The sequence below is a fragment of the Stegodyphus dumicola genome, chromosome 1 (genome assembly GCF_044657685.1).
Source record: "Stegodyphus dumicola isolate Sdum_Otavi_A_Nest chromosome 1, ASM4465768v1".
NCBI classification, from domain to species: domain Eukaryota; kingdom Metazoa; phylum Arthropoda; class Arachnida; order Araneae; family Eresidae; genus Stegodyphus; species Stegodyphus dumicola.
In genome coordinates, this window is record NC_140768.1 from 98,442,345 (window position 1) to 98,470,318 (window position 27,974).

Genomic DNA, 27,974 nt, shown 5'->3' on the forward strand with positions numbered 1-27,974 from the left:
CAGCCTTCATTCGTGCGCTTTTTCAGATTTTTCGCATGCACGTGAAAGCTGATTTAGATCAGACAACCTATGTTTCAAACTTAAGTAACTTTGAAACTTTGAAAATAAATTCATTTTTAATTTGACCTTGTTTAGAAACAGAATCAATGTTTAAAGTTATATTTGAATAATAAATAATGTTGATCTTTCCAATATTAATTAAAAGCATATTTAATACATAGCAATATATTAAGCAAAAACAAATTATGTAAATTTATAATTATCTAAATATTATTAATTTATTCAGCTGTCTTGTATTAAAAAATAAAAACTACATGCCAGGACTCCAATTCTTAACATTTATATGCAGCTTTAAGGTATAGTGCTCTAATGTGCTTTTTTATATATTAAAATATAAATATTCTTATATAATGAAAAGAATAAGATTTTGTATTAAACTTATCCTTTGTTGAATCAGCTGATGCTGATGCCTTGCAATTAGTTTTAATTGCTTGAATAGTATAGCATTCTACTGCGTAATAGAAGGTTTAGTTTCTTCTTCATATCCAAATTTTCATAAAATCTTCCGAATGAAAATAATAATTTAGTAACGCTAGAAAGATCGAAATAGAGATTAATTATTTTTTTAAACTCATTTTGTTTCTTTTCATATTGATACATTATTTATTTGATTATTTCTCAACCCAATAGTGTTATTAGTTTCGGAACGCGATTTTGCATTGCTTCACTTTAATGCATTGTTTCACTTTTTATTCGAGTCTGTTATCATTCGGAAAAACGTAAGATATTGTTCTTTTATATTTAATCTATCTGTTATTAATCTGTAAGGATTATGTTAATTTCTCTAACAGTTAAGTTTTGAGTTGAAGTTCCTTTCCTGTCTTTATGAATTCAACTTACAACTTCTGGCTAGAACGTAGTTTTAGAATCGCGTTTGAATGCAAATAAGGAGACGTCTTTAACCGTGAAGTTCTACCGACTTCGTTAGAGAGAACCAGTGATTCTGACTAACGCGCTTTCGCCTTCTTAGGTTATTCTCTCTTAAGCTATTATTACACTCGGCCGTACTTTAGGCCCTTGATAGCTTCGCCGTTGTTCAGCATTAAGAGGCCAACTCTGTTAGAATTCTGATAGCTTTGGCTAGTTCTTTTTTTAGTTACGATTAGTTAAGTTTCAGTTCTTAGTTTCCTAAGTTCAAGTCCGAGTGGCGGCTTTATTGTAAAACTCCAAGAGAGTTCTGTTAAACTTTATTGGAGTAATAAAGGGTAATTTCACTCTTCTTTCGTGTTGTTATCTATCTCGCTAACTCAAGCGATTATTCGCTGATCAGTTCTTAAGATTCTTCAACTTCACCTGTAACTTAAAAGCACACAGGACAGAATCTTACAAATTAACAAACTAAACTATTTAAAAGCAAGAATGTTATTAAGAATATCTTTTTTTTTACATTTTAATCTGATTGATTTGAATAAAAATGCATTTAATTCATGATATAGCTAATTAAAAAAAATTAAGTATTTTTATAGAATTGCATTATATATTCTTTCACTTTTTAAATATGTAAAATGTATGTAACATTTATATGTTAATCTAAATATTTATCTAATATCCTATAAAATGTTTCGTTATTCCCTCTGCGCTATTTCTATCGATAATCTGTACTGATTAAACTCTAAAAGGGCCGATCGTTGTGGTCGATCGTTAAAATCTAAACCCTTTCAGATTTTTTTATTTCTTTAAGGTGGGGGAGAGAACGTTATTTACAAATTTAGCTTTTCTATGAGTATAACATTTTACCTTCTTGAATTTAAATGTGAATATTTTTCACACAGTGTTAAATGATACTAAGCAACATGTGAAATGTAAGGGTAACTGGGAAAAAAAGTTTAAGACAGCAATAAAATTAAACAAGCGAAATCATTTGAGGTATCAGAGAAATTAAAGTACTGAAAGTTCAAAATTAAAGTTTATGAATGGATGAAAAACGTAATTTAGTCATTTTTGAAAATAATGATAGTTTTTAACTGATGATAGGTATATAAATTGGGTTAAATCTTGAATTGAGGATAACTAAATAATTTTTTTTTACCGACTTATGAGAAAAATGCTAAGGAAAATGATAATGAAAATTTACAGGAATAAGGAAATATCTAAAAGAAATTAGTTTAACATGGCAACAGCATATTCAGCGAGTTTCAAGGGCAAAGTCACTTGTTCGTTTTTGATTTATCGTATTTTGGATTTGATTTGCTGCCTCTAATATTTTTATTTACGCTATTTTTTGCAATGTTAAGTTTTTTCAGTTTGGCGTGATTTCCAGTTTTGAAATTTAATGCTTTCAATAAAAGGGTTCTTTTTTGGTAAAATAAAAGGATTTTTATTCATATTGTGAATAAGTCCTCTTGAATATTACTCAAGAAATATTAAATTTTTGCTGTGATTAATTTTCAAGTGTGTTTTTTATTATCAGCCAGAAAATGACGATGCATGTCTTGCGCTATTACTCATCGAAAAAAATTCACTTCATTTTATTGGTATATTAAATGGAGTTTATAAATACTTACTTTTATCATCATGTTCTAAAAGCTTGGCAAATTTCTCTGATCTAGCTTGTTCTCGTCTATCAATTTTCTGAATTTTTGAAAGAGCACCCACTGTCAGCATCAATGCAATAGCTCTGTAAAAGTAGCTTGATATCATTTCGAAAGATACCTTCCTACAAAGGAGAATCATTATTATTATGAGTATACATAATCTTAAAGTATTAAGAAAACTGCACCACCCAAAAAAAATAATAAATAAATAAAAATAAATGAGACTACCTACGCAAGATATGTTCAAGCGTTATTGCATACTGGCTGAAATACCCGGCTTTACTCGGGCTTTACGCACAAGCGAAAAGGCTTCATTTAGGGGCATAGCAGTAATAATTTCGAAATCCCTTTTTCGAAATATTACTGAAAAACTTTTAGAGCTCATTTAAATTTTGCTTTAAATTTTCTATTCTGATCTGGAAAGTTCTGCACTATTTTAAAGTGTAAACGAACACTGCCCCAACTAACGGCTTTTTTAAGAATTAATAACGGAAACGCAACAGAGGCGGGGTGAAGCTAAGATGGGTGTCGTCAGCGTAACGTTTAAATACAAACATCCTGAGTGTGGGGTGGTTTTTTTCAAAATCTTAAGTAGAAATGACCTTCCTCTTATTTTGAAAATGTACAAAATTTGATCGAGATTGTAATAAAATTCTAGATCTGTTGAAATTACACACATACACACACACACACACACACACAGACACACAATGAAGCAAACTGACGCTCTTCTTTGTATGTACAGATGATTTTAATGAATTCACCTAGTGTTACTTTATAGGTCCAGGTAGTAATTACTAATAACAGAAATAAATTTTCATTTATCGTTTTTAAATCGCTCAAATTGTCAATTTCACAACAGGCAGATTAAATTTAAAAGAAAAATTAACTATCTTAGGCTTAGCGGCAGTAAACTGATGCGTGAAAGTTAAAAATATTTTATATCGAGCATTTCTTTTTAAATTTATTGTTTAAAAACTTTGTTTCTTAAATTCGAAATTAAAATATATTGCGTTTCTCCGAGTGGCAACACACTTCTTTCAATCGCGAAGCCTTCTGATTAAATTTGAAACACAAATATTTTTCATTTTGCAGAGCGGCAATACAAAGCTTTTAAACCAAAAGTTTATTAAATTCACACAAAATCTTTATATATAAAGACGATTGACCTGTGGAGTTTTGTTTTTTTCTTTCTAAATATTTTGTAGACAGTAATCTTCTTGTTTCGAGGGTCAAGTGTGCGATACTTCATTGAAGATCGGATTATAACTGTAGATACGTATGAATTGCACATATACAAAAGACACTGTTCTTTCTCTATATATGCAGATTCTTTCAGAAAAAATATATATAATATTTGATACAAATACCGTATTTTTAATTGTTTCTTCACCACACTTTTTAAACTTTGATCAGGCGGCAAGGTCTCACTGCTAAATATATTTGTAAGTGAATTTAGCATATGATTTACAATCAACTTTTTTCACCCTATTCACAAAGGATATCGTACATTGCATTTACATGTTCATTGAAATCAGTAATTCTTTCATTTCTGCTTTTCGAATGAAACAAATAGTCGGCTATTCAGGCCATGTTAGATTAAATCCCAGTTAACGACAAAATAAAATTCTGTTGGAAAGATACATATTAATTACTGATCTCCGCTTCAGAATCTGAAACCTACAAAAGGCTGTTTGTCTCAATTCAAGAACTAAACGACAATAAGAATTCATTTAAATTGAAAGTATTAAGTCTTGCTATATTTCATGAAATAAACATAATTTCACAATCTGGAAACCAATTACTTTCACATTTTCCTAAAAAAGTTATTCTTTTAGTAACCATTAAATGTTTACATTGCACTTACAATTCTTCAAATTATATACGACGTCAGTTTTTAAAATATTAGTGCTATCTATTTGAATAATTTCAAAGAATGAATTTGTAAGTTTAACCTTTAGATACTAGTACATACTGGAACATTTTTCATGATTAACAAGAATAGAAATTTAAATGCGAATTATTTATTATCAGGTAAATAAATTTAACTAAAATACTTTTTTTTTTCGCTAGCTAGCGTTTTAACTAAACTTCGCTACCAGTAACACAAGGGACAATTTGGAAACAATTAAACCTTTAGAATAAAATACCAGTTTGGTGTTACTAAAATGTACTTGTAGAGGTCATTCTGTAATAAAAATATTAGATCTTCAATAATTAATTTTAATTATTGGCTAAATAATGAGACATTGTTTTCCTTCTCTGTGAATAAATAAAACAAATATTACCATATCATTTGTTTCTATGATTGAAAAATATATATTTAAATATTGTAAAATTATTTAATAATAGGTTTATTTTTCTTTTTAATTAAGTAAGCTGCTGGTTTTCATATCTCTTTTAGAGATGGTGTGGTGGTGTATTTAATTATGGCAAAGCACACTAGGGCTATCTGCATAAGGGGATGGATGCCTTCGTGGAGAACTTTGTAAGGGAAACTGGCTCGTACATACGTTAAACATGGGGAAAACCACGAAAACACCCATGCAGCCAGCCCGTTCGCGGGATTCGAACCTCGGACCGAACTACCAGTGTTCAGCGACTTTACCGCTCGGCCGCTGGTGGGCCCTTTCAGAGATGGAAATATCGCTTAAAAAGTGTTGTCAGGCCAAATAAAATATATAACATATTCTATCTGCATAAGATTAAAATTCATAAAATTAGTTTTATGAATTTTAATCTTATGCAGATAGAATATGTTACATATTTTTAAATAAGTAACAAGCTATTTTTATGTTGTTATTTATAAGGTTTATATGTCTTTTGTAAGTTTTTATACGTTATTTATAAGTTTTTATGTCATTTATAGAGGTTATTCCTTTGCAGTATTTTATAACGATATAAAAAGTTTTTGTAGTATTCAAAGTAATGAAGTGATCATAAGATCAAAAATTAATACGGAGACATAAAGACTTTATAAACACTTCGCAAATGTAATCGGATGCATCGGCTAAAGATTTAGCACAAGAATAAGAGCGAAGCTGTGTTCAAGAATAGCAGATGGGCGTGTACACATGTAAAGAAAAAAAAAACATTTGGAAGAGCCATTATGATACTTCCAATGTCAGAAAAAAAAAATGCAAGTTTGGAATAAGCCAAAAACGAAAAAATAGAAAGAAAAACCAGAAAGAAGTAATTTTTCCGCTCGAAAGTCGTATAAGCACCAGCTGGAAGAGATAACGGCAGAAGCACAATTAATGAATACCAATAAAAACTTTGTATGGAGACTGCTTTAATAACTTGCAATAATACGCATCTATCTGGAGTTATGATCTGAAGTTGTGCCATTAGTGAGAGCTAGAGTAGTCTCTATTTTGTGTATAGTCTAAGCATCCCGAGAGCTGTTACTTTTTAACTGCAGAGGAAAGATTTGCCAATTACCCATTTGGTTGTGATACCGAATGAAATACATAACTATACATACTAATAATTAAATTATGAAGAATCTATACGTATGTATTTATATAAGTATTTATGTACCTGTAATTGTGAAAAAAAGACGGCACCTAAAACCTCCACAGTTTGAACGCACAAATACTCGTCCAACCGACGTGTGCACTTTTTGGAATGTCGAATTTTGTTTTAAAAGTTTTGTGTTGCCATTCAACAAAGTCTAAAATATTTATGTTTCCAACTAAATTAGAAAACTCGGCAATATAAAAGAAGTGTGTTGCCACTAGGTAACATGTAATGCATTTGTTTTTCGAATTCGATCAACAAACTTAGCTATTTAAAAGAAATATGTTGCCACCACCTAAACAAAAATATTTTTATTACTACGCAGCAGTATGTTGTCGTTCAGCAAAGCGTAAGATAATATTTAATTTTTCTCTCAAATTTATTCTGTCATTAATTAACAAATTAAGCAGTTTATAAGAAATAAAGTCAGATTCATTTCAGCTATTATTAATTAACTGCAAGCTGTACCCGTGAAGTTCCATCAGCTGGATTCATTAAAACAATTTTGTATTTTTTCTTTTTTTATAATAACTATTTTAAACAACTGGCCGCTCAAGTGGCTAGTAACTAATAACTTTTGAAAGTAAAATGTTCCATATACCTTCAACTGAACTCTGCAAAAACACCTGAAATTTTAACAGCATTCAGTAATTCACACCCAATGAGCTAAGTTCTTTCTAAGTTTCTTTCTTTGATTAATAGTGGAGCTAAATGAGGCTTTGCTTTTGATTCAAAACAGAATGTCCAAATGAGCGAAAGACAACGCCCAAGGCAAAACTGAATGATTTATCTTTCGAGATGACAGTTCTTTGTCTCATCGATTTCATATTGTTGATAATCCATTCAGCGAAGGTTTTGCCGAATGAAAAAGAAGCTTTTTTCTACCAGTTGTATAATTTTGGGAGAAAGTCATGAATCTGAATTTTAGGTTTCCACCTCGCCAGAGGCCGGCTTCACAATAAAGATCGGGGGTGTGGGGGGGACCTAAAAATTTGGCATTTTTTCAGTGTTTCACTCAGAACTCGAAAACTAAGCATTTTTCGAAGATGAATGCAAAATTAAAGTACATAAACTTTCCTACAAAATGCATGTATTAATTGTAATCTGCGGACAATCTGCGATGTGGCTAGAGCGCGCTGAAAAAAGACCACTTTTTGGCTCTCCGGTCAAAAACGCAAAAAACGCCTTCTGTGCGATGATGCTCTAATATCAACGTCATATGCTTGCAAATAATTATTTTATGAATGCCTGGTATGCCTAAGTCCCGTTAATGGAATTAACGAACCTGACGTTCGGTACGTGTTCGGCAGAAACTACTATAAAATATAATTAGATTTTATGGGAAATCACGCTAGTACTCTCTTTACCACGCCTGCAAATGGTAAATGCAATTTAAAATGTTTCGACTGAAATGATTAATGTAGTAGACTAATGTTGTACTCTAAATTGTCGAACTTCAATAAGGTACCATGTCAGTGGGCATTTGTTAGCATGGACGTTTGTACAAACTAACAAGCTACAAGGTACAATTTGTTATGTTGAAGAAAGAAAATATGTTTAAAATGAAGTTTTATTAATGAAGAAAAAGTCCTTAGACCAAAGGTTTTCACTCGATATAAAATATTATGCTACGCTGGTTCCCGACATTTCCGAGGATTATACTCATCAGCATGGTTTTTGATGTTTCTATATTTTGCATTGTTTCTAGAAATATTTGTGATGCTGATTTCAGAAATATAAATATTTTCTTCCTATCACGTAAGGTTTTTTTGAATGATTTATATGGAAAATATGCGTTTGCGATTAATTCTATTTCTAATATATGGCAACACTTTATTTAGGATAGTTTAATCATGTTACACTTTTAAACTTCCATTTTTTTCTTAGCCTTAAATTAATCGTTTGCTAAGTTTCAAAGTAGTTATTTTCAGTGCTTTTAATTAGTATTTTATGAAGTATGGCTTTCCGTAAATTTATGAATGATGCCGATATGTTCTGTTATATTTGTGGAAACTATGCACCAGTAAAACAAAGGTAAAATATAACAGATTTTGTCAAAAACGCATACTTTGCATATTTTGGAAATAAACTAGACGATCAAGACAAGCCGTGGGCTTCGCATAAAGTGTGTCGAATTTGTGTTGAAGCTTTGCACCTTTGGAGTAAAAGTAAGAAACATTCAATGCCTTTTGCAATTCCAATGGTGTTCCAAAAACAAAAGAATCATTGTGATGATTATTATTTTTGTGTGACAGTGTTACTGGTTATAATGCAAAAAAATGAAAGAGGTATTGTATATCCAAACCTACCTTTAGCAGTAATACCTATAAGTCATAATGTAAATCTTCCTGCTTCTCTTCCTCAAGCAAATATGGAAATTATAAGTGATATAGAAATGTATTCAGATTTGCAAGTAATTGAAGAAGAGGAAGATCTGCATATACCTGAAACAAATGAAACTATACCAATATTATTTAATCATTGTGTGCTTTATGATTTAGTAAAAGTGTTAAAAGTTGCCAAAGGAAGGTGCTGAACTTCTTGGTTCAGGCCTTAAAACTACTACTACCACAAATACACTTTTTATGGTATAGACATCGTAAAAAAGAATTGGTACTAAATTTTTCGGAAGAAGGCTCACTTGTGTCCTGCAATGATGCTAATGCAATAATGAATTTCTTTGGTATTAATCACAAATATTCTGACTGGAAACTATTAAAAAGGTGTTTGATGAGAGTTTTACTTCATAATGGAAATCAATATACATCGATTCCAGTGACACATCGTGCTCATTTGAAAGAAACACATGAAAACATCGCGTTTTTATAAGACAAGGTAAATTATAATAAACATCAATAGCTTGAAGGTAATTGGAATGTTACTTGGACAACAATACTCTAAATTTTCATGTTTTCTAGGCGATTATGATAGTCGGGATAAAAAGAATTACTGGGAAAAAAGATTGGCCTTTCCGAGAGTGTTTATTATCTGGTTTTAAAAATATTCTTCACAAACCACTAGTTGAATCCAAAAATATTTTGCTTCCGCTTTACATTAAATTAGGTATTATGAAATTGTTTGTCAAAACTTTAAATAAAGAAAATTGTAGCTTTAAGTACATTTGTGGCAAAATTTTCTTCTATTTTTGATGCTAAACTTAAAGAGGAAATTTTTATTGGACCTCAAATTCAAAAACTTATGTGAGATTCCAAATTTGAAGCAACGATGAATAATTGTGAAAAAAAAAAGCATGGTTGTGTTTCAAACAGGCGAATGAACAGTTTTTAAGGGACAAACATAAAAATTACGAAATTATTATAAAAGACATGCTACAAAAATTAAGATTGCTCTGCAACATGAGTACTAAATTACATTTTGTACATACACACATAGATTACTTTCCAGGGAATATAGGAAACCCCAAGGGAGAACAAGGTGAACGATTTCATTAGGATATAAAAGATATGGAATTACGGTACCAAGGAAAGTGGAATAAAAACATGATGGCGGAGTATTGCTGGATGTTAAAAAGAGATGTACCTAGTGAAGAAAGTACAAGAAGACGAAAATCAACCAAAAGAAAATTCTTGCCTTGAATTAATGCCTTGAAGATAATGCTTAGCTTTAAAACTGTCAGCTAAATTTATAATATGCATTATAGAAGAACAATATATGGAAGTATTTTTTTATGTTCTTTCCATTCGATTATATGCTTTATATGATATACAAAATCTGTTAATATATTCATAAAGCTATTTATATACTTTATAAAACATATTAAATATATTTTTGTTATTGTGCACTTTATTTATAATTTGTATCACTAAAATAAATCGATTAATATGAGGTAAAATATAAGTATTTGTGAAAATGTAAAAGCTCTCAATTTACAAAAAATTCTGACGTGATACAGAAATTCGGATTCCATTTTTGAAAACAACATTGAAAAAATATTTCAAATTACCTATTAGATTTAAAACATGAAAAAAAATATTTTTTAAAGTACAGATGTACTTTAAAATGATTAATAAGAAAATATTTTTTAAAGTACAGTTTCTTTCGAAAAGGAAGAATGGGGTTTCAGATGACTATTACTTGCAAAAGAAGACTGTTTGAGCAAAGGAATCCTATGAAAAGGAGATGTAAAAGAGAGAAAATACGGGAAAGGAGATGCAAAAAAATACGATGGAAGGCACATCACACACATCACACAGTATATGTGAAGTGAAGTGTGTGAAGTTTATACTGCTTTCTCATGTCTCCTTCGGATGGATCCGGATAGATACTCTGAGGGTTGGATCTTTAAGGTCACCCTGTCTTATGCTGATGGACTTGGGAGTTTTCAGGTTGGGAATCAGTTTCAATGAACCAATACCTATACTTTCAATACTTCCTGTAGAAAGTGTATTCTTCACCCGAGCTATGTGTTGACCCGGGACAACAGCAAACTTTGGAGTCACACGAAGTATGCTTCTCATCGAGTGGAATGTATTGTACCCATCAACAGCTTACACATCTTCGTTAGCATACACTGTTTCAGAAAGTGCTTGTGGCTTAAGAATCAGAAATGATTGGATGATAAAGGACATTTCAAAATGTGTAGCTTCCGTGTATGATGAGCAAATTCTTAATAAACTCAGCACATTAAGTGATCTGTGTGATCCGTACTTTCCATACAAAAATGCTGCAACTCGCACTTGCAGAGAAGATATATGTATGACTTGAGCCTCATGGCTGTAAGTAAGCAGTCGCGAATTTACCTCTGTTTGTCAATATTTCTTTTCTTTTTGCTCATGACCACAGCATCTGTAAGAACTTGAAGAGAATGTGGAATAAGATCCTCAACGCTTCCTTAAAATCTATCTGTTGGAAGGTACAGTGACGTGTTATACATTTGAGAACGTGCATTCCCAACTATAATAGCATCTGCTGTTTCGACATTTCTTGGCTTTTCCTCGTCATCTGGCAACCTCTCCTGATATCATGAATCATTAAAAACCTTGTGACTTGTAGCCTAGAATCACACAGTATATGGCATATTAACTATTACCAATACATCATCACCGTAACTTTCAAGGAAGTGTGCTTTTGCTGTTTTTGGGTGAGGACAAAAGTCACCTTTAATCTCATTCATAAGTTCGTCATTTGTATATTGGCATATCTCTACACTGTTTTCAAAAGTTTTTCTCCTTCCGCATTATTTTTAGATCTGCCAGTATCTGGTTAGTACAAAATACAGAATATAAAATTACTCTACTGTACCATCATTTCACTCAAAACATTCAAGTTTCATTTACTATTTGCAGATGTAGCAAGGAGAGTTAGTAGCGAGATTTCCAGTAAACCAGTGGATCTGCCGAACACATACCTCACTGACCTTCATTAACTCCATTAACTTAACATAGGCATCCCAGGCATTCATAAAGTAATTAGTTGTAGGCATATGACGTTGGTAATTGGGCAACACCTCACAGTTAGAAAGGCGTTTTTTGCGTTTGTTTCACAGAGTGCCGAAAAGCGGCCTTTTTTCAGGTTTAAATGGTTTTATTTCCCGCGCAGTGCCGGAAAATTGAAAATACAAGAGCGCGTGCATTTAACATTTAATAAATATCTCTTTTTGATTTCGAGAAAGTACTAGAAAATTCTCGCGCGCGATTTTAAAATCTTATAAAAGGAGGAAAATCTCTCGGTTCGTTGTAGTTACTTAGTTTGTTGTTGTTTAGAAAACTGCTCTTGTTGATTGTAGCGAATTCGCGGATTAGCTTTCTTCAGCTGTTTTGAGTTAAGTTCTATTGAACGTTTGAGTAGTTAAAAGATAACTTCTGTGAGATATTGTAATACTGCACGATGATTTGAGGAAATTTAAGCATATTTGTTGTGATAATAATAAATTTTTGTTCATTTTTTATCGGACTTGCGCATTCATTTCGTAACGAATCCGTACGCACGCAACAATTTTTGGTGTCAGAAGTGGGATTTGAATGCCAATAACAAGAGCGATGGAAGAACAGTTCAGGCAGTTGATATCAGCCTTTGCCTCATTTAAGGAAGAAATGAAAGCGGGACAGGAAGTAATGAAAGCGGGACAGGAAGAAATTAAAGCAGAGATTAAATCTGCTCAGGAAAAGATGGAAGAATCTGTTACAAAAGAGAAAGCTATTAAAGTAGAAATGAAGACTGTTCAAGAAAAGATTGAAGCAGGTCAAGAAGAAATGAAAAGGGAAATTACTTACATAATAGAAAACAAATTTGGGGCTATGGAAAACAGAGTGGACATGGTTGAAAATAGAGTTGGTGAAATTGAAGAAAACGTTTCTGCTGTCCAACAACAAATCGAACAACAAATTGATGAGAGAGTTTCTGCAGTTGCCAAAGAAATGGATACTCTAAAGAAATTCGTAGCGACAGCAGGGAGCAAGAGTGATGATTTTAAATTCTTACCGATGCCTGTTCGTCCATCTCTGAAGCTATCCACATATGATGGGAAAACATCCTGGCAAGTGTATAAGACCCAATTTTTTATAGTTGCGGATGCGAATGGATGAGATTCCCAAGCTAAGGCCTGTCATCTCGCTGCTTCTCTGAGAGCAGACGCAGCGGATATCCTGCAGACGCTTCCCGAAAACCAGAGACTAGACATTGAAGCTCTATCCGGCGGATTGGAGCTGCGCTTTGGGGAAAAGTGTTTGAAAGACTACAGCAGGCTTCAACTAAAATCCCGTCAACAGAAGCCTACCGAAACACTTCAGGAGCTCGCCACGGATGTTGAAAGGTTGTCACATCATGAATTTTCGGAGTGCCCGACAGAAAAAAGAGAAATCCTGTCGCTGCAATATTTCATCGATGACATCCAGGACTCAGAAATACAGAAAGCACTGCGAATGGCGAATGTTAAAGATTTGAAAAGCGCTTTAGTGTATGCCATGAAATTTGAGGCAGCCCAGCAAGCAACTCGTAGAGATCGCTACCCAGTCAAAGCTGTGCGAGTCCACGAGCCAGTGGATCAATTGATGGCTCGTTTAGATGATTTATCCAGAGAAGTCGACGATTTGATACGGAGTAGGATCGAGAACAAAGTGGCTCTAAGGTGTTGGAGATGTGGTAGTGAAGGTCACCTACGACAGAATTGCAGAACACCCCTACGTACGGAAAATAAAACAGATGATTTTACCAGACAAGTCAGTGGCTTGAGACGGAACAGAAGTGAAAAGAAACTAGATCTAAAGTGCTGGAACTGTCGTGTTGAAGGCCACGTGCGAAGGTGCGAAGGAACTGCAGAACTTCCCAGAGCACGGAAAATAAGACAGACGAGTTGAACAGACAATTAAATGCCATCGGACGAAAAAGGAGTGACAAGAAACCAAAATGCTGGAACTGTGGAACTGAAGGCCACGTACGGAGGAACTGCAGAACACCCCGAAGCACGGAAATTGAGACCATTTCCCAGCGACGACGGAGGAAACAAATGAATGACCATATCGAGGAACGGAGGTTGGCAGAGAAAGAAAAACCTTGTTTTAAAGCGCTCAAGATTTCTACAGTGAGTGGCAACAGTAACGGACTGTCCATCAATGGGCATATCGATGGAGTTCCTTGCAATATGATCATTGATACAGGAGCTAATGTTACCATCATTCGGAAAGATTTGGTTCAACAGTTTAAGGATAAACTTATTTGGACGCCATCCTGTGTTACCCTTCAGGCTGCGTCTGGTGATAAGATCGACATAACTGGCAACTTAAACGTAAGCATCACGTTTGGAAGTGCCGCTTACCATCGCACGGCTTATGTGGCGGATGTTACAGATCCATGCATACTCGGATTGGACTTTTTAAGGAAATTCAAATTTTCCTTAGACTTCAAAAACAACAAACTGCTTTCAGTATCTGATGACATGACTATCCATCCTCAGAAGGGATCCTCACCTGGAAATATCGACGCCTTGTCCGAAAGACCCAGCTCGGGAAGCTGCCGAAATCATACTAGGGGCGAAAAGAAACGCAAGACTACCAGCTATTCTCCAGCCCAGATGCTCTTCGGTCGAGACCTTCGTCTGCCTTGTGACCGCCTGTTTAATCGCCATACGGATGCACCTTTATCGCCTGAGGAACACATCCAAGATGTCCAGGCCCGTTTTGAAGTGATGCACCGTTCCGCACGAAAGCGAGTCAACCTGGCGACGGAGAAAGTGAAGTCCAGATACAACACGAGAGCTACTGGACATAGAGCCAACAAAGGAGACAAGATGTGGTTGTGGAACCCGATTCAACAAAAAGGACTCAGTCCTAAATTACAGTCACCTTCGGATGGTCCAAATACAGTGCTGAACAGACTGAATGACGTCGTGGTTCGGATCCATAAGTCTTCGAACTCTAAACCTAAAGTCGTTCATTACGACAGGCTAGTTCATTACTATACGTAATGTAAGTAATGTAAATAATACGTACGTAATGTAAATAGTACGTAATGTAAATAATTGTAAATAGTATAAGACCATGGTCATTTTTGTTTTTAAATGTGTATTTGATTTGATTTGTATTTAGTTTTTTTTTTTTTTTTTTTTTTTTTGTATTTACTATTTGATAGCATTTGATTTGTTTAAGTTAATTATTGCATTTATTGTTTATGTTGTTTGATATTGTAATGTAATGTTTATGCCTCAGTTATAAGTTTGACTTCCTGTCCAGGGATTGTACTGCCCGGGACGTGCAGTCCTTCGGAAGGGGGCATTGTTACGAATTTGGTATTTAAAAAGCTAATGTTAGTTCAATTGTAAATTAAATGGTTTTATTTCCCGTGCAGTGCAGCGCGTGACGAATATTAACAGAAAGCTAAGCCGAAAAATTGAAAATACAACAGCGCGTGAATTTAACATTTAATAAATATCTCTTTTTGATTTCGAGAAAGTACTAGAAAATTCTCGCGCGCGATTTTAAAATCTTATAAAAGGAGGAAAATCTCTCGGTTCGTTGTAGTTACTTAGTTTGTTGTTGTTTAGAAAACTGCTCCTGTTGATTGTAGCGAATTCGCGGATTAGCTTTCTTCAGCTGTTTTGAGTTAAGTTCTATTGAACGTTTTTTGAGTAGTTAAAAGATAACTACTGTGAGATATTGTAATACTGCACGATAATTTGAGGAAATTTAAGCATATTTGTGATAATAATAAATTTTTGTTCATTTTTTATCGGACTTGTGCATTCATTTCGTAACGAACCCGTACGCACGCAACAATATGCATTTTGTAAATTTCATCTATTAAATTTTACATTGATTTTCGAAAAATGCTTAGTTTTCGAGTTATAGGCAAAAAAAACTGAAAAGTTCCAAAATTTTAAGGTTTTTTTCGATTTTGATTATGAAGTCTGCCTTTAGCGAGTAACCTAAATTTCGTATTTAGCGCAAACTTCAATACCCTTTTTGAACCTTCGATGACTGAATCAAGCAGTATATTCTTTTGAATACAGTGGAGACGTTATTAAATGATACGAAAGCAGTCCGGATATTAATTCCATCGAAATAATTCGGATATTTGTAGAAACTCAGGTAGCTAAATGAAAGGTGTCATCTAGTAGAATTATGCAAAAAGCAACTTTATTTAAGGCTTTGCATAAAACGAAGGAGAAAAGTTTTAGTGCCAAATAAAATTCTTTGTTGTTTTGAAAACTTAAAGTGATCTATCCGAATATTAACTATAAAAGTTTAATATTTATATCTTAAAAACTCTGAAATTTAATATTTTTTGCTTTAGTATTAATTTCGACGATATGCGTTTTATGAAATGCGATTTACATTTTGTTCTAAAATTCAATTATTTTAATACTATCATATATGTTACTAACTACACAATTTTTTAAAAATAAATGTATCAACTTAGTAATTCGCGTTTGAAATTTGGTTCCATTTTAATTACAAAATTTATTTCACTACGCAAAAACTGGAAAATCTACAAAATGGCGAGACAGTTTATACTGAATTTTTGTATTCCCAATGGCTAGTCTTCGTAAGTGGTAGCACATCCGGCTAGCAATCGGAAGATCCAAAGTTCGAGTCCCGGCGAGAGCATGGTTGATTTTGCGTATCTTGCTCCAAAGAAATGCTTAATGGCTCTACAACGTTTTAAAAGTCTGGCATTCGCTTCTTTTTAAAAATAGCAACTCACCGTTTTTAGACAGTAATTCTAATATATTATATATATATATATATGAAGGAACGAACATATATATATATATATGTTCCTTCCTCTTAGTATAGTGTAAAACATCAAAATATGTTTAAGTGAAAACGACAGAGTTTTGCATCGTTTTCACTTTAACATATTTGGTTTTAGCTTAAAGGCGGTTCATGACAGAGGATTGTATAAAGTTGCATATCCGACTTTTATGCATTTTATGTGTAGCTTTTTTTAATGGAGCTTATAGTAATATTGCGAGTCATAAATACTAAATTGATTTTATTCAGCAGGTGAATAGACCTGTGTATCAATGAGATGGATTGCTAATTAGCAGCAATATGTGACTAGAAAATTTTAAATAAAAAAATAATTTTGATCCATAACGTTCTCATAAATTCAGCAGCAAATATTTCGTTCAGGGAGAATTCATATACAAGAGATAGATATTTTTAAAGAAAAATATCTGAAACATCATTCTTTTGATTTAGTATAAGTTAACATCATTTGAATGGGCATAATTAAAATATAGGTTTTATCAGTATTTGTATAAAGCTTGTTATAAATGGAAAATTCAAATTGTTATAAATGCAAAAGACTCGTTTGATCTTAATTTCAATTGTTATAAATGCAAAAGACTCGTTTGATCTTAATTTCAATTAAAAGAATTAGATAATTTCGAGAGACAACGAGATAGTTTTGCTTTCTTCCTAAACAAATTACAGTGGGGCCTTGATATACGTCCGCTTTGAAATATGTCCATTTTAGTATACATCCTGTTTGGACGCGAAAAAAGAATTTTTTTTTTGTATACGCTATTTGTTTGGAATGCGACTAAAGTTCGACGAGTCTCTACTACGCGCACTACGTTCGTTTACTTCTTTCGAGATAACGCTACGAATGCTCAGTAGTGCCAGTACACTTGTTACTACTATTCAATAAACAACCCGCACTATAATTCTAAACATTCACATGATTTTGTTTTCTTTCCGTATAAATGTTTTGTAAATTCATAAACAATGAGTTTTAGGAAAGTTAATGCGAATAGCCAAGCAACGAAGAAAATAGTTAGGATCACTATAGAGGTGAAAAAAAAAAGATTGTTGAAATGATGATGGCATGCGTATCCGAAACTTGACCTATTGCATATTGTATGCCGAGTACTATGCTGTCTACGATTATGAAAGACAAAAACCCTCTTAAATCGGCTAACGGGACCAAAGAGGGGAAATCGATTACCAGAAAAGATCAGAGAGGATAGAGCCCGACACAATCCTTTTCGTGCATTGCATTCGTTTTAAAAGAACGGTTTTCTTCATCGACCCCCCTACATTTTTCTCTGTAATATGCAGCACATAACATAAACATAGTAAAAATAATTTAAAGCTTAGTATTAGACTAAGTTTACGATTACATACTTACTATTAGACTATATTATTATTATATTATTATTAAAGCTTACTAATAAACGAAAGTTTTAAAAAATGGTTTATTTGTTTAATATTTTATTATTTTCTGTCTTATTATTATAATTAATTTTACAAAAATAAGCAAGTTTTCAGAAACAAAGTCACAGATTCTAATTACACAAAATTTCGATTTGTAATTTTTTTAATGTTTGGCTTAAAAGTGCTGGATTCTTAAACCACCCAGGTAAAAAATATTCAGTTTGTTCTATTTTATTTATTTATTTATTTTTGTAGTAAATTATTGACTTAAACGAAGCCTGCTTCGAATAGGCAAGAAGAAGAAAAATCAATAATCTTGGTTCGGTAACAACTTTTACTTTGAATATTTCTTTCGGATGACTTACGAATTCCAAAACTTAATGCCTATCTATTTTTAATTACACTTCATTTTGTAGGACGTAACTGTGTGTTAATAAATAATTAGTTATGAATTTTGTCAGTAAGTGTTTATATAATTTTTAGGGTTTTGATTTTGCTGATCATTTGCCAGTGGATAGTTAGCTGTGGACCTCCAATCGAATCCTTAATCCTCAATCCTCATTGACCCAGCGGTGAGTTACCGACCCGTTGGGAACAACAGAGTTAGAACATGTTGAAAAATTGTTTTTGATCTGGGTAGCAGAAAAATATTTATATACAGTATCATGTGCAGTTTTCATTTATGTGTAGTATATATTTCACGCACTGTATTTGTATTTTAGTATTAAAAAGTGTTACAATAATCACAATAGGATTGTTTTATAAGAAGGGATTCATTATTTCCCCTTTATTTATTATTGAAAAAGTTCGCTTGATATACGTCCAAGGATTTGTAACTGATTAATGACGTATACCGAGGTACAACTATAATCTGCAATTAAGGCGCAGAATAGTGAAATGTAAACACGTAGGTAAATATTGCGCCTTTTTAAATCTCTGCTTATTGAAAGGCAGTAAAAATTACTTCGGAAACAAAATACTAAGGATTAAGCAATATTTGAGTTCTTTTTGATATGCTAATATTTTTAATTGACATATTACTTATTCCATTAAAATGAACAGTTTGACAGCTACGAAGCTTTGGCTTATTTTTCAGTTTGTTATATTTTGTCTTTTAAGCGTCTTCGTATTTGATTGACATGCATCAGAAGTCTTGATAAATTACTTTGAAAAGAAAGGAAGATTGCGATCTTGATATGAATTAACTTCATTTGATTTAAAACTGCCCTCGAATGCAATTTCGAATGGGAAAGTGGCTCCCACATTAATAAAAGTACAGAATGTTTCACATCATATGATACAGATTGTTTAATCGGAATAATACATGCCTGAATAATACGAATTTTAAACAAAATAACTATATTAAGAAATTAAAAGTAATAAAAATAAATAAACAAATTCAAATTTAAATGCAATAGACTTTCAATTTATCGGCCTCAATGACGAGGTATTAAATCGTCGAGGAGATAAAGGAATCTGTGAAAACATTCAAAATACCATTCATAGGTTATAAATACGATTAAAAAGTGCATACATATATGTATATATAAAGAAGAGTTTAGAAATTTCAGAATTAAAATTATAAATTATTAAAGTAGTGCAGTATGCTGGGAAGTAATTAAATAATCAAGTTGTTATAATTAAATAATTAAATTAAAATCGGTGATAAGCAGTCTAACAGGAAGAAACTACATCAAAATTGAAAAAAAAAAAAAAAAAAAAAACCTCTGAAGGCTTTCAGGTTTTATATTGCGCCCAAAGCGGCGTTTTTTCAACGTTTTGTGTGTCACGTTTAGTTATTAAATATCATGTTCTTCACCCTTAAACCATAAAATTAAATTCAACAGTAATATCAGCAGCATAAAATATTTTAAAAGTTTAAAAAAGCTTATCTTTAGAAATTCCGATACACAGTCTCGGCGGCTGGAGATAAAAATGTTTCCATGTTCTATAAATGTTAGTTTATCCCTGCATCCATCTCTTTTCTTTTTGCAAGTGAAAAAAATGTATAAAAATATATGTATTAAATAATATTATTTTGTTCAATAGTAATAATAGACTAATAATATTTTCCTTTTTTATAATAAGGTTACAAATTAGAAATAAACTTAGACGTTCCTTTTTTTTCAGTTTTTACTATAACATCAATGAGCCGTATGCGATAAACTCACATAATATCACAAGAATTTCTTTTTATTTTCATTTGTAAATTTTTGTTGAATAAACTGCATTATTTTAAACATTGAAGAAGCTGTATGTATGTATGTTTCCTCGCATTCTGCAGAAAACGACATCACTTAAAGCCATTAAATTATGAACACGCATAGCCCTCCACTAGAACGCTCGAATTTTTGCATTCAAATTTGTTTTTATTTATTTCATATTTTGTACGAATTTAATGAATTTGTTTTTTAATTAGTATGCGCTATAATTTGAAAGCGAACAGTGGCACACTCGAAACAAACCTTTCTTATCTCCAACGCGACACAGTGTTGGCATTTGGTAAAATGTGAAATATTTATTTTTCATTTTTATCAACAAACTCGGCTATATAAAAATCAATGCCTGGGGAAAAATACTTTTATCTTCCATGCGCAGGCGTGTAGCCATTCAGTAAAGCATAAGATAGCTACTTTCAAATTTAAATTGTCTACTATAGAGTAATAACGAGCGACTTGAAAGTAATAAACTCAGTTCTTAAGGATACGTTTTCTGTTTTTTAACGTGACTGATTTAAAAATAAAAATGCATTTAAATCATCAGAATCTAGTTTAAATCATCAGAACAATAATAAATATTTTTTTAAATAACACAAAGTGGGCTCATTAAAATTTGAGTGTTTTCTTCTTTTTACGACAATTATTTTAAGCATCTGGTCGTTCAACATTTTATGAACAGTTTTAATAAAATACAAAGTAAATCAAAGAAAGGCGAATGCTATTATAGAATAATAAAGAATTGCTTTAAATATGCTCGCTTTAGGGGAAGATCTGTTTAAAATAATGTTAATTAATTTAATTAAAAACTATATTTAAAAAATTATACAAAAAAGGCAAAATTTTAAAAATATGTCATTTTTAGGGACAACAATAATTAGAGTTAAAAATGTAATACATAATAAAAGTACATAATAAATATCTAATACATAATAAAAATATATAATACATAATAAAAAGTATTATGTATTATATTTTATAAGTTGACAGTTGACGACTTTTGCTGATGAAAGAATAAATATTACTTAATCTGAGAAACATTAATCTCTTTTTGGAAGTAATGGCTGTCACCAAGTTTCACTTTAAATGTTATAAGGTATATTTTCTTCCACGATACTCGATTTTGTTTTAGTTTCCAGACTTGCAATTATAAGTTTATTTAAAGAATAAATAGTTACAAAGCAGTACTATTTATTCCAGTCTCTAAAAAACCATCAAAATAGAAATAAAAATAATAAAAAATGACAAAAAGTACTCCGTAAAATCTACATAAAAAGCACATGTATTTTCTCCCCACTTTTTCATAAATCACTTTGCCACCACCGATTGAGATCTCTTTAGTGTGTTTAACTGTTTGACAAATGACGCGAACGTTAGCACCCACGCATAAGCCGCTAATCCATCGCGATGCTAAAACTAACATATTACGGGTAACGTATAACGGATATCACTTACCTGTCTCGTACTGTCAGCTGCCGTGCCAATAACCTAAGTATCACTGGGTCTATCAGGATACGGACACCTCAGCCGGCAGACAAAACGCCCCTGGCCCACTCATTATGCAAGAAGCTGCTTTAACTGGATCTGAGCCTTAAGAACTGGTCGAGATGCGGTGGAAAAAAAAAAAATGATCTCCAATGTGTAAACGAGAGCATCAGCTAATGTTTGATATGCATTTTGGAATCTTAATTGCTGGTCGATGTTTCTGCAGAATTGCGATGAAAATATAAAAAGTTATTTGCCGACTAATTTGTTTTCGCCGTACGCGTCAAGTTTTTTCTAGAGCGAGTGCTTCCGTGTAAATGGGAGAAAAACGCAGTTTAATAGCTCTATGCAGAAGCTTTAATGTTCATAAGGAACGCGAGCCTTTTGTTTGCGTTTTTTAGTAGCTATATTCACAGAAGTTGTCATTTATTAGTAGATTATTAAAATGCGTATTTCTTTGTAAACTTTTATTTTTTAGAGAGCGTTTGCCGTTTCTTAGATTGTATGCCTATAATAAATATGAAAGCGAAATTGATGTTGTATGGAGTACATTTGATTCACTTTTTAAATTAATTTATAACTTTTTAATATCTGAAAGGAATCATAATTATTTTCACCATACGAAAAAATTTTGTCCTCAAAAATCACATTCTTTTAAAATAAGGAATGCTGCCAACATATGCGTCGCAATTAACTGATGATTTTCAACCAAAATGTTCATTAGTTTTTTTGCAAACGAAATGGCCCGTTTTAAGGACGATTGGGAATGAATGGAGTATAAAGAAGAAGAATATATATTTAGTCAAAGTTATTTCCAGCAGCATTAAGTATGTTATTGCCAACTTGTTGCAAGGTTGGTTATTCCATATTCGTGAAAATCAATGTCTCTGGAAGTGATGAATTTCGCTACTGCCCGATAAAAAGGTCTTGAATAAAAAGTGTTTTAAGTGGTGGAACATTGGCAGTCTGTTGCGGAAATGTTAGGAGAGTATAGATTACGAGGCGCAATTTCCTATCCCAAATTTTTGATTTACTGTATGGCTGATACAACTGTATGTGGTTAGGCGTTATCCGGAAGCAGTAGAACTGTTTCTATCCACAGGCGATGCTTATGTAAGGCACAGTATGTCCCGCATTCCACGCATATTTTTACTGTATCGAATTATGTTTATCGTGTAGTAAGTGAAACCATTCGAATACTACCGTACACAAAACAGCATCTTCTTTAGTTGCAGAGATGTGCTTGGAATCCTTCCTCGAACGTGTTTCTCTCTTAGCAACCACAACAAATTTGCAGGATATCCACTTCTCCTAATAAATAATAATCAGTAATAATTCGTCGTAGAAACCTTTCTTCTTTGATTTTTCTTCAGAGAGAAACGCACATTTCCAAACACCATGCTTTATCTTCATTAATGATTTCAAAGAGCACGCACTTTCGAACCCTCTTACATTTACTGTTATCACCAAAGGCCATGAAACAATTTGAAAATGCATATCTCGTATAGTGGATCCGATTTGAATAAAGCCTTTATTTTATTTGAATCAATGGAGAAAAGGACGATAGCCACTAGGTTCGTTTTGTAACCTCAAAATGTCCCGAGTGAAATTTTGCAAACCAACGTTGAGCGGATCTCTTATTTGTCGCCCCGTCGAATGCTTTATTGATGTTTTCTTCTGCAGTTACAGAAGAATATTCCAGATTGATCTCAAAAGGTGTAGCAACATTAATTTACTTGATGTTAGGAGTATTCAATGTTTAATGTCCGTTGAACGGAACAAATGTTATGTTTGTATTATCACATGCAGTATTCTCACATGACGTAAAGGATTTGCATAAATACCAGCGCTCGCTTTCTGTTTCCGCTAGCACAGACTTGATCATATTTAGTGACCATTTCATTTGCAACAACCCACTAATGATTGTCGACACATGTGGTCAAAATATTTATAAATGCTATATATGAAAAACGCTGCTGGTGTATATGTGCTGTAATCTTCAATTTTTCATTCATGTACATGCATGAGTAGATATTTCTTATCATTTAAAATGTTTCGTATTGCTAAGATACAATTTTATGTCAACTCTCAGGTATCAACATAACATAGATTCTCAAATAAGAGAATCTTTAAAAATCAAAATTGCATTTGTTTTTTACTTATTCACTTTCATGCCTTTAGAATTCTTGTTTGGAAATTCTATTTATTTATTTAAAATTAATTAAATTTTATTTATTTATATTTATATTAAAAATTTTATTTATTTAAAGCTTTTTACTTACTTTTAATTTAGTCGCTGCTTTCTGGAAATATTAAAAACAAAGTGTACTACAAGAAATGAAGTAAAACCATTTAGAATTTTATTCATAGCAGTATTAATGTTGAATGAATGCTTCTCTTGTTAGACAATACACGTCCAAGTGTTACTCTAGTTCTGCTCTCCTGCTTCGTAACACTTTCCCGCAAATGGCCACTGAAACAGATGTAACGCAGTCTTTCATCTCCTCTAATGTTGTGAGCTGTAGGGGAAAATGAAAACTGTTTTCAACATGCTCTCGAAGATAAAAAATTACTGGGAGTAGGCTCAGAAGATCTTGGTGGCTATGTAAAAGTACTAAATTCTCTTCCCCATGTCAACGGTCCTATGACAGGGGACAGTCCTATGACGTCATACATACAACGACATATTTTATTAGGCCAATGATGTACCATCTTGCTAGAATATGGAATTTTCTAAATCATCCTTCATTTGACGAAATAATCCCTGCTGTTAACAATATGTCTGAACATGATGTAACACATCATATTCAGATATAACCGTCAGAGAGTTCTTTGGAAGGAGAAGAGGGGAACGCCGTTTATTTTCCGGAGAACAAAAAGTGCCTGAATATCATTACTGTTCAAATAGCGCTAACAATTTCGTATGCTTCATATCCGGACACTGACGGTTTATCATTCGCATAAGGAGAACGTTCGTCACTTCGTCACTGAACATTATACTAAGTGGTAAAAATCATCGACTTGCAATATTTCTTGTATGCCATTATAAAATTTGGCACTAAATGTTGCATCACATGCAAGCTGTGGGGTTTCAATCGCTGTCGCAAATGAGCAGTCTCTGTTGCAAAATGTCACAAAGTTGGGTTCGTTATCGCGAAGCGTTTCAATTAATGGGCTGAGGAATTCCGTCCTTTAACTTCCAAGAAACTCTGAATGAAACGTTTTACTGTTCTATTTCAGATATCTTATGCCAAAATAACTCATACATACTACGCTAACACACGCATTAAAATTCTCGTCGACAAATATGCCTTTTGTGTTGAATTATTGCATCGTCTTTAGGGAATTATATCTAAGCTGATTAACTGTGGTAAGTTTTGTAAATATCTGAAGCAAAATTTTTCGCAAAAAATTTAATGAAATCTGAATATTCTAAAAGACACATTTTCATTTCTTTTAAATGCTTCATTTCATTTTTAAAAAGACTTTAAATTTAGTTATGAAAGAAATTGAAATGGAGAAAATGTATTTACATCTGTTCACCTGATGAATTACCCACGCTGCAAATTTTATTGATTTCTTTTTCTTGTCTTTTTTTTCCCATTAAAACCTTTAAAAAAGTGAAAGGAAACTTCCTGCTAAAAATAATTATTCAAGTTTTTATAAAAAATACGTATCTCATTTATCATATGAATGATCTTTTAGAATAAATAACTGGCTTGTTTAATAAAGTGTGTAGCTAAAACAATACGTAAGGTTTTTTTAAGCACCAGATGTGGTGTTTTTTTAATTTCGATCCTCATTTTTTTTCCGTATTACTTTTGTGCCTGCATCTTTTCATATGTTTTGGCACTTGTCAAAACATTTGAAAAATCCTTAAGTATAAAATATTTCTAACTTCCACGCTCCAGTTTGTTGCCATTTGGCAAAGCTTAAGTTATTTGGTTTTTATTTTTAATTTAATCTGCCCGCTGTTGATTAACAAAACGATAAATGTAGTTATTCCAAGAAAGTTAAAGAAACAATAATCGGTTTAATTTTCCATAAATTTTCAGGCCTAGTTTCGAATGTTTAAATGTACAACTTTCCTCTTCAGCTGCAGAAGTGAAAATTTTCTTTTCGGTTTTTTTTTTTTTTTCCATTTTTGAAGCTGAAGAAGAAGGTTCTATATTTAAGCTTTCGAAACTAGTCTATGAATATTACTCTGATTCTTGTTGCTTTAACTCTTGCAATAATCGGTATTCAAAGTGTTATTTTAATTTAAAAAACAGATAAATGCAGTTCTTTATCTCTTGTATAATTAGCAGCTGCATCTGTGAAATGGCACTAACTGCTTGAAGCCTGACTTAAAAGCATTTCACATTTGTTTTCCTTTTTATAGTAATAATCTTAGACTGCTAGTTATTTAAAAATCGAAACGGACAACGGAAGTAATTTGACGTAAAAGACTAATTCGAGACTAATAGCCTTTTTGGGCTAAAAAATATTTGCCTGCACGAGTGCACAAGAAACCTTAACATATCCTCTGGTGGGATGTTAAAATCTGAATTCTTTCAGAGTTTCTTTTTCTTTCTTATCTATTTCTTTTTTTCTATATTTGGTATATGAAATTAATTTTTCAGATATCTCTGCTAGATATTCCCACGTGAGCTGTAAAGAAACCAGTTTTAGCTAAATTTTCGCTTCGGACGTCTACCTGTGTTTCATGTTAGTACAAAATCTACACACATTTATCAAATGTTCGACCAAGATGGGTCCAAGGCCATCATATTCTGGCATTATACTATTGCAGCATGTGGAATAGGCCCATGACACAGCATGTGATAGAGGCGACCGCGTGATAGCGTCGATTTTGGGCATCTTATCTTCATGACCTCAAGTTATTTCTATAAATTAGTTGTATCTTTTCCTTATTCTTCTAATTTATTATATCTTCGAAGCCTTAATTTCGCCTCTTGATAAATATGGTATTTCTTTGAGATAAGGAAAACGGTCTTCTGGTAATCAGAAAACGGCCAGACATCTATCATTCATTATTGTAAGTTTCTTTGTTCGGAGTTATTTATTTTGTCTTGAATTCAGAAAAATTTTCAATTAGTTTACTTTTTAGTTTCATTTTCCATGTATGATAATAAAGATAGTTCACCAAAAGTGTTTTTATAAGGATTATGCTAAAACTTTTATTACTCCCTTTAATAAATAACCGCACGCTAGCCGGAGATAATTATTATAAGAAAAACAAAATATATAATGCATTTTGATGAGGTCAACTAGCGTAATTTCATAAAAGTATTTCATGTTTATATTTAGACCTATCACGATTTAAACGCATTGCTATTTAAATCAATCAGATTAAAAAGTAGAAAAAGTATTTTTAAGACCTAGGAGCGTAAACAAAAACCTCGTCGCAATTTCACCGTGGAATAAATTTAAAACCGTCATCGTCATAGCAAAGGTAGCATATAGCCATTGAATAAACAATCCGAGCTCATTACAAACCCGACAGACTTATAACAGAATAAAATACGATGCAGTTAATTAAATACGATGAAATACGATGCAGTCGCTTGAACTTGTTCTGAAAAGAACAACTTCAGGCGAGCTTCTGAAGTCCGAATTAATTTATTATCAGATTAAATGTACTGCAATTTTAATAGTAAATACCGTTACAATATATGACACTTTAAAATCAAAATCTATGCGACAATTTTTTTTAAACTATCAATAAAAATAGTGGTCTCAAGCTAGTGGCCTCCAAATATATTTTAATCATGTATTTAGTGCAAATATGATGTTTCAGAGACTTCAAGATTTTAATTGTTTGAAAGCCGAGTTTACATTAATTTCATTACCATTAAAATAAACTTGAATGTTGCTCCAGAAAACCTCTAAACGGAACTAATTAATTTTCAGAGTGATATGAATCTTATTCAAATATCTGAAGATACAGATTTTAACTTTTTTACTACTAGTCAAAAAATAAATATACTCAATTATGAATTTGTGCAATAAGAAAAATCGTTTTCTTTGCGTATGCATTTATATGTGAATAGATGTTTTCTGCAGTTCTAAATTAATCAAAAAAAAAAAAAAAAAAAAGTTTACGCAATTGACCGACGGGCTGCTACAGTCTGTGATGAAGGTAATTTCTAATGATTTCTCTGCAAAGTTACGAACTTTATCAGTGTTGAAACGCCACCAAAGTTTCGAGCTGCTGTAAGAAATAAAGAAGTTTATAATTATTTACATACAACATACGTATTTTTATTTATACGTCAAAAAAAAATTTAATGAGTAAGAGAAATAGACTGGGTTATCATTATTCTCAAGTTTTGTCCCACTTGGAAAATTTTCTCTGAAAACATAGAAAATTTTCATAATTTATTTTTAATTTATCTCGAAGAGAGCCAATATATTTTACCACAAAGTTTCCTCCGATCGACTTATCTCGGCACTATTTGTAACGGGCCACGGTGCCTTCCCAGAGTATTTCTGTAAAAGCGAATTTGTCTCATCTTAACCTCTGTGTGTGCGGCGAACTGTCG

General features: G+C 32.3%; 1 protein-coding gene across 3 annotated transcripts in view; it reads right to left on the minus strand.

The window, feature by feature from the left end:
* The window catches only part of LOC118179902 (acidic mammalian chitinase-like), a 130,517-nt gene extending 109,019 nt beyond the window's left edge, over positions 1-21,498 (minus strand). The window contains exons 1-2 of one of the 3 annotated variants that reach the window (XM_085818019.1): positions 21,400-21,498; positions 2,565-2,716 (exon numbers count right to left, since the gene is read on the minus strand). In XM_085818019.1, coding sequence (XP_085674145.1) covers positions 2,565-2,700 — 136 coding nt within the window. In that variant the 5' untranslated portion in view covers positions 2,701-2,716; positions 21,400-21,498. Of the gene's footprint in view, positions 1-2,564; positions 2,717-8,422; positions 8,445-21,399 lie in introns of those variants that run through there. The other 2 variants (XM_085818025.1, XM_085818030.1) reach the window with 2 other exon arrangements.
* Between the last annotated feature and the right edge of the window lie 6,476 nt (positions 21,499-27,974).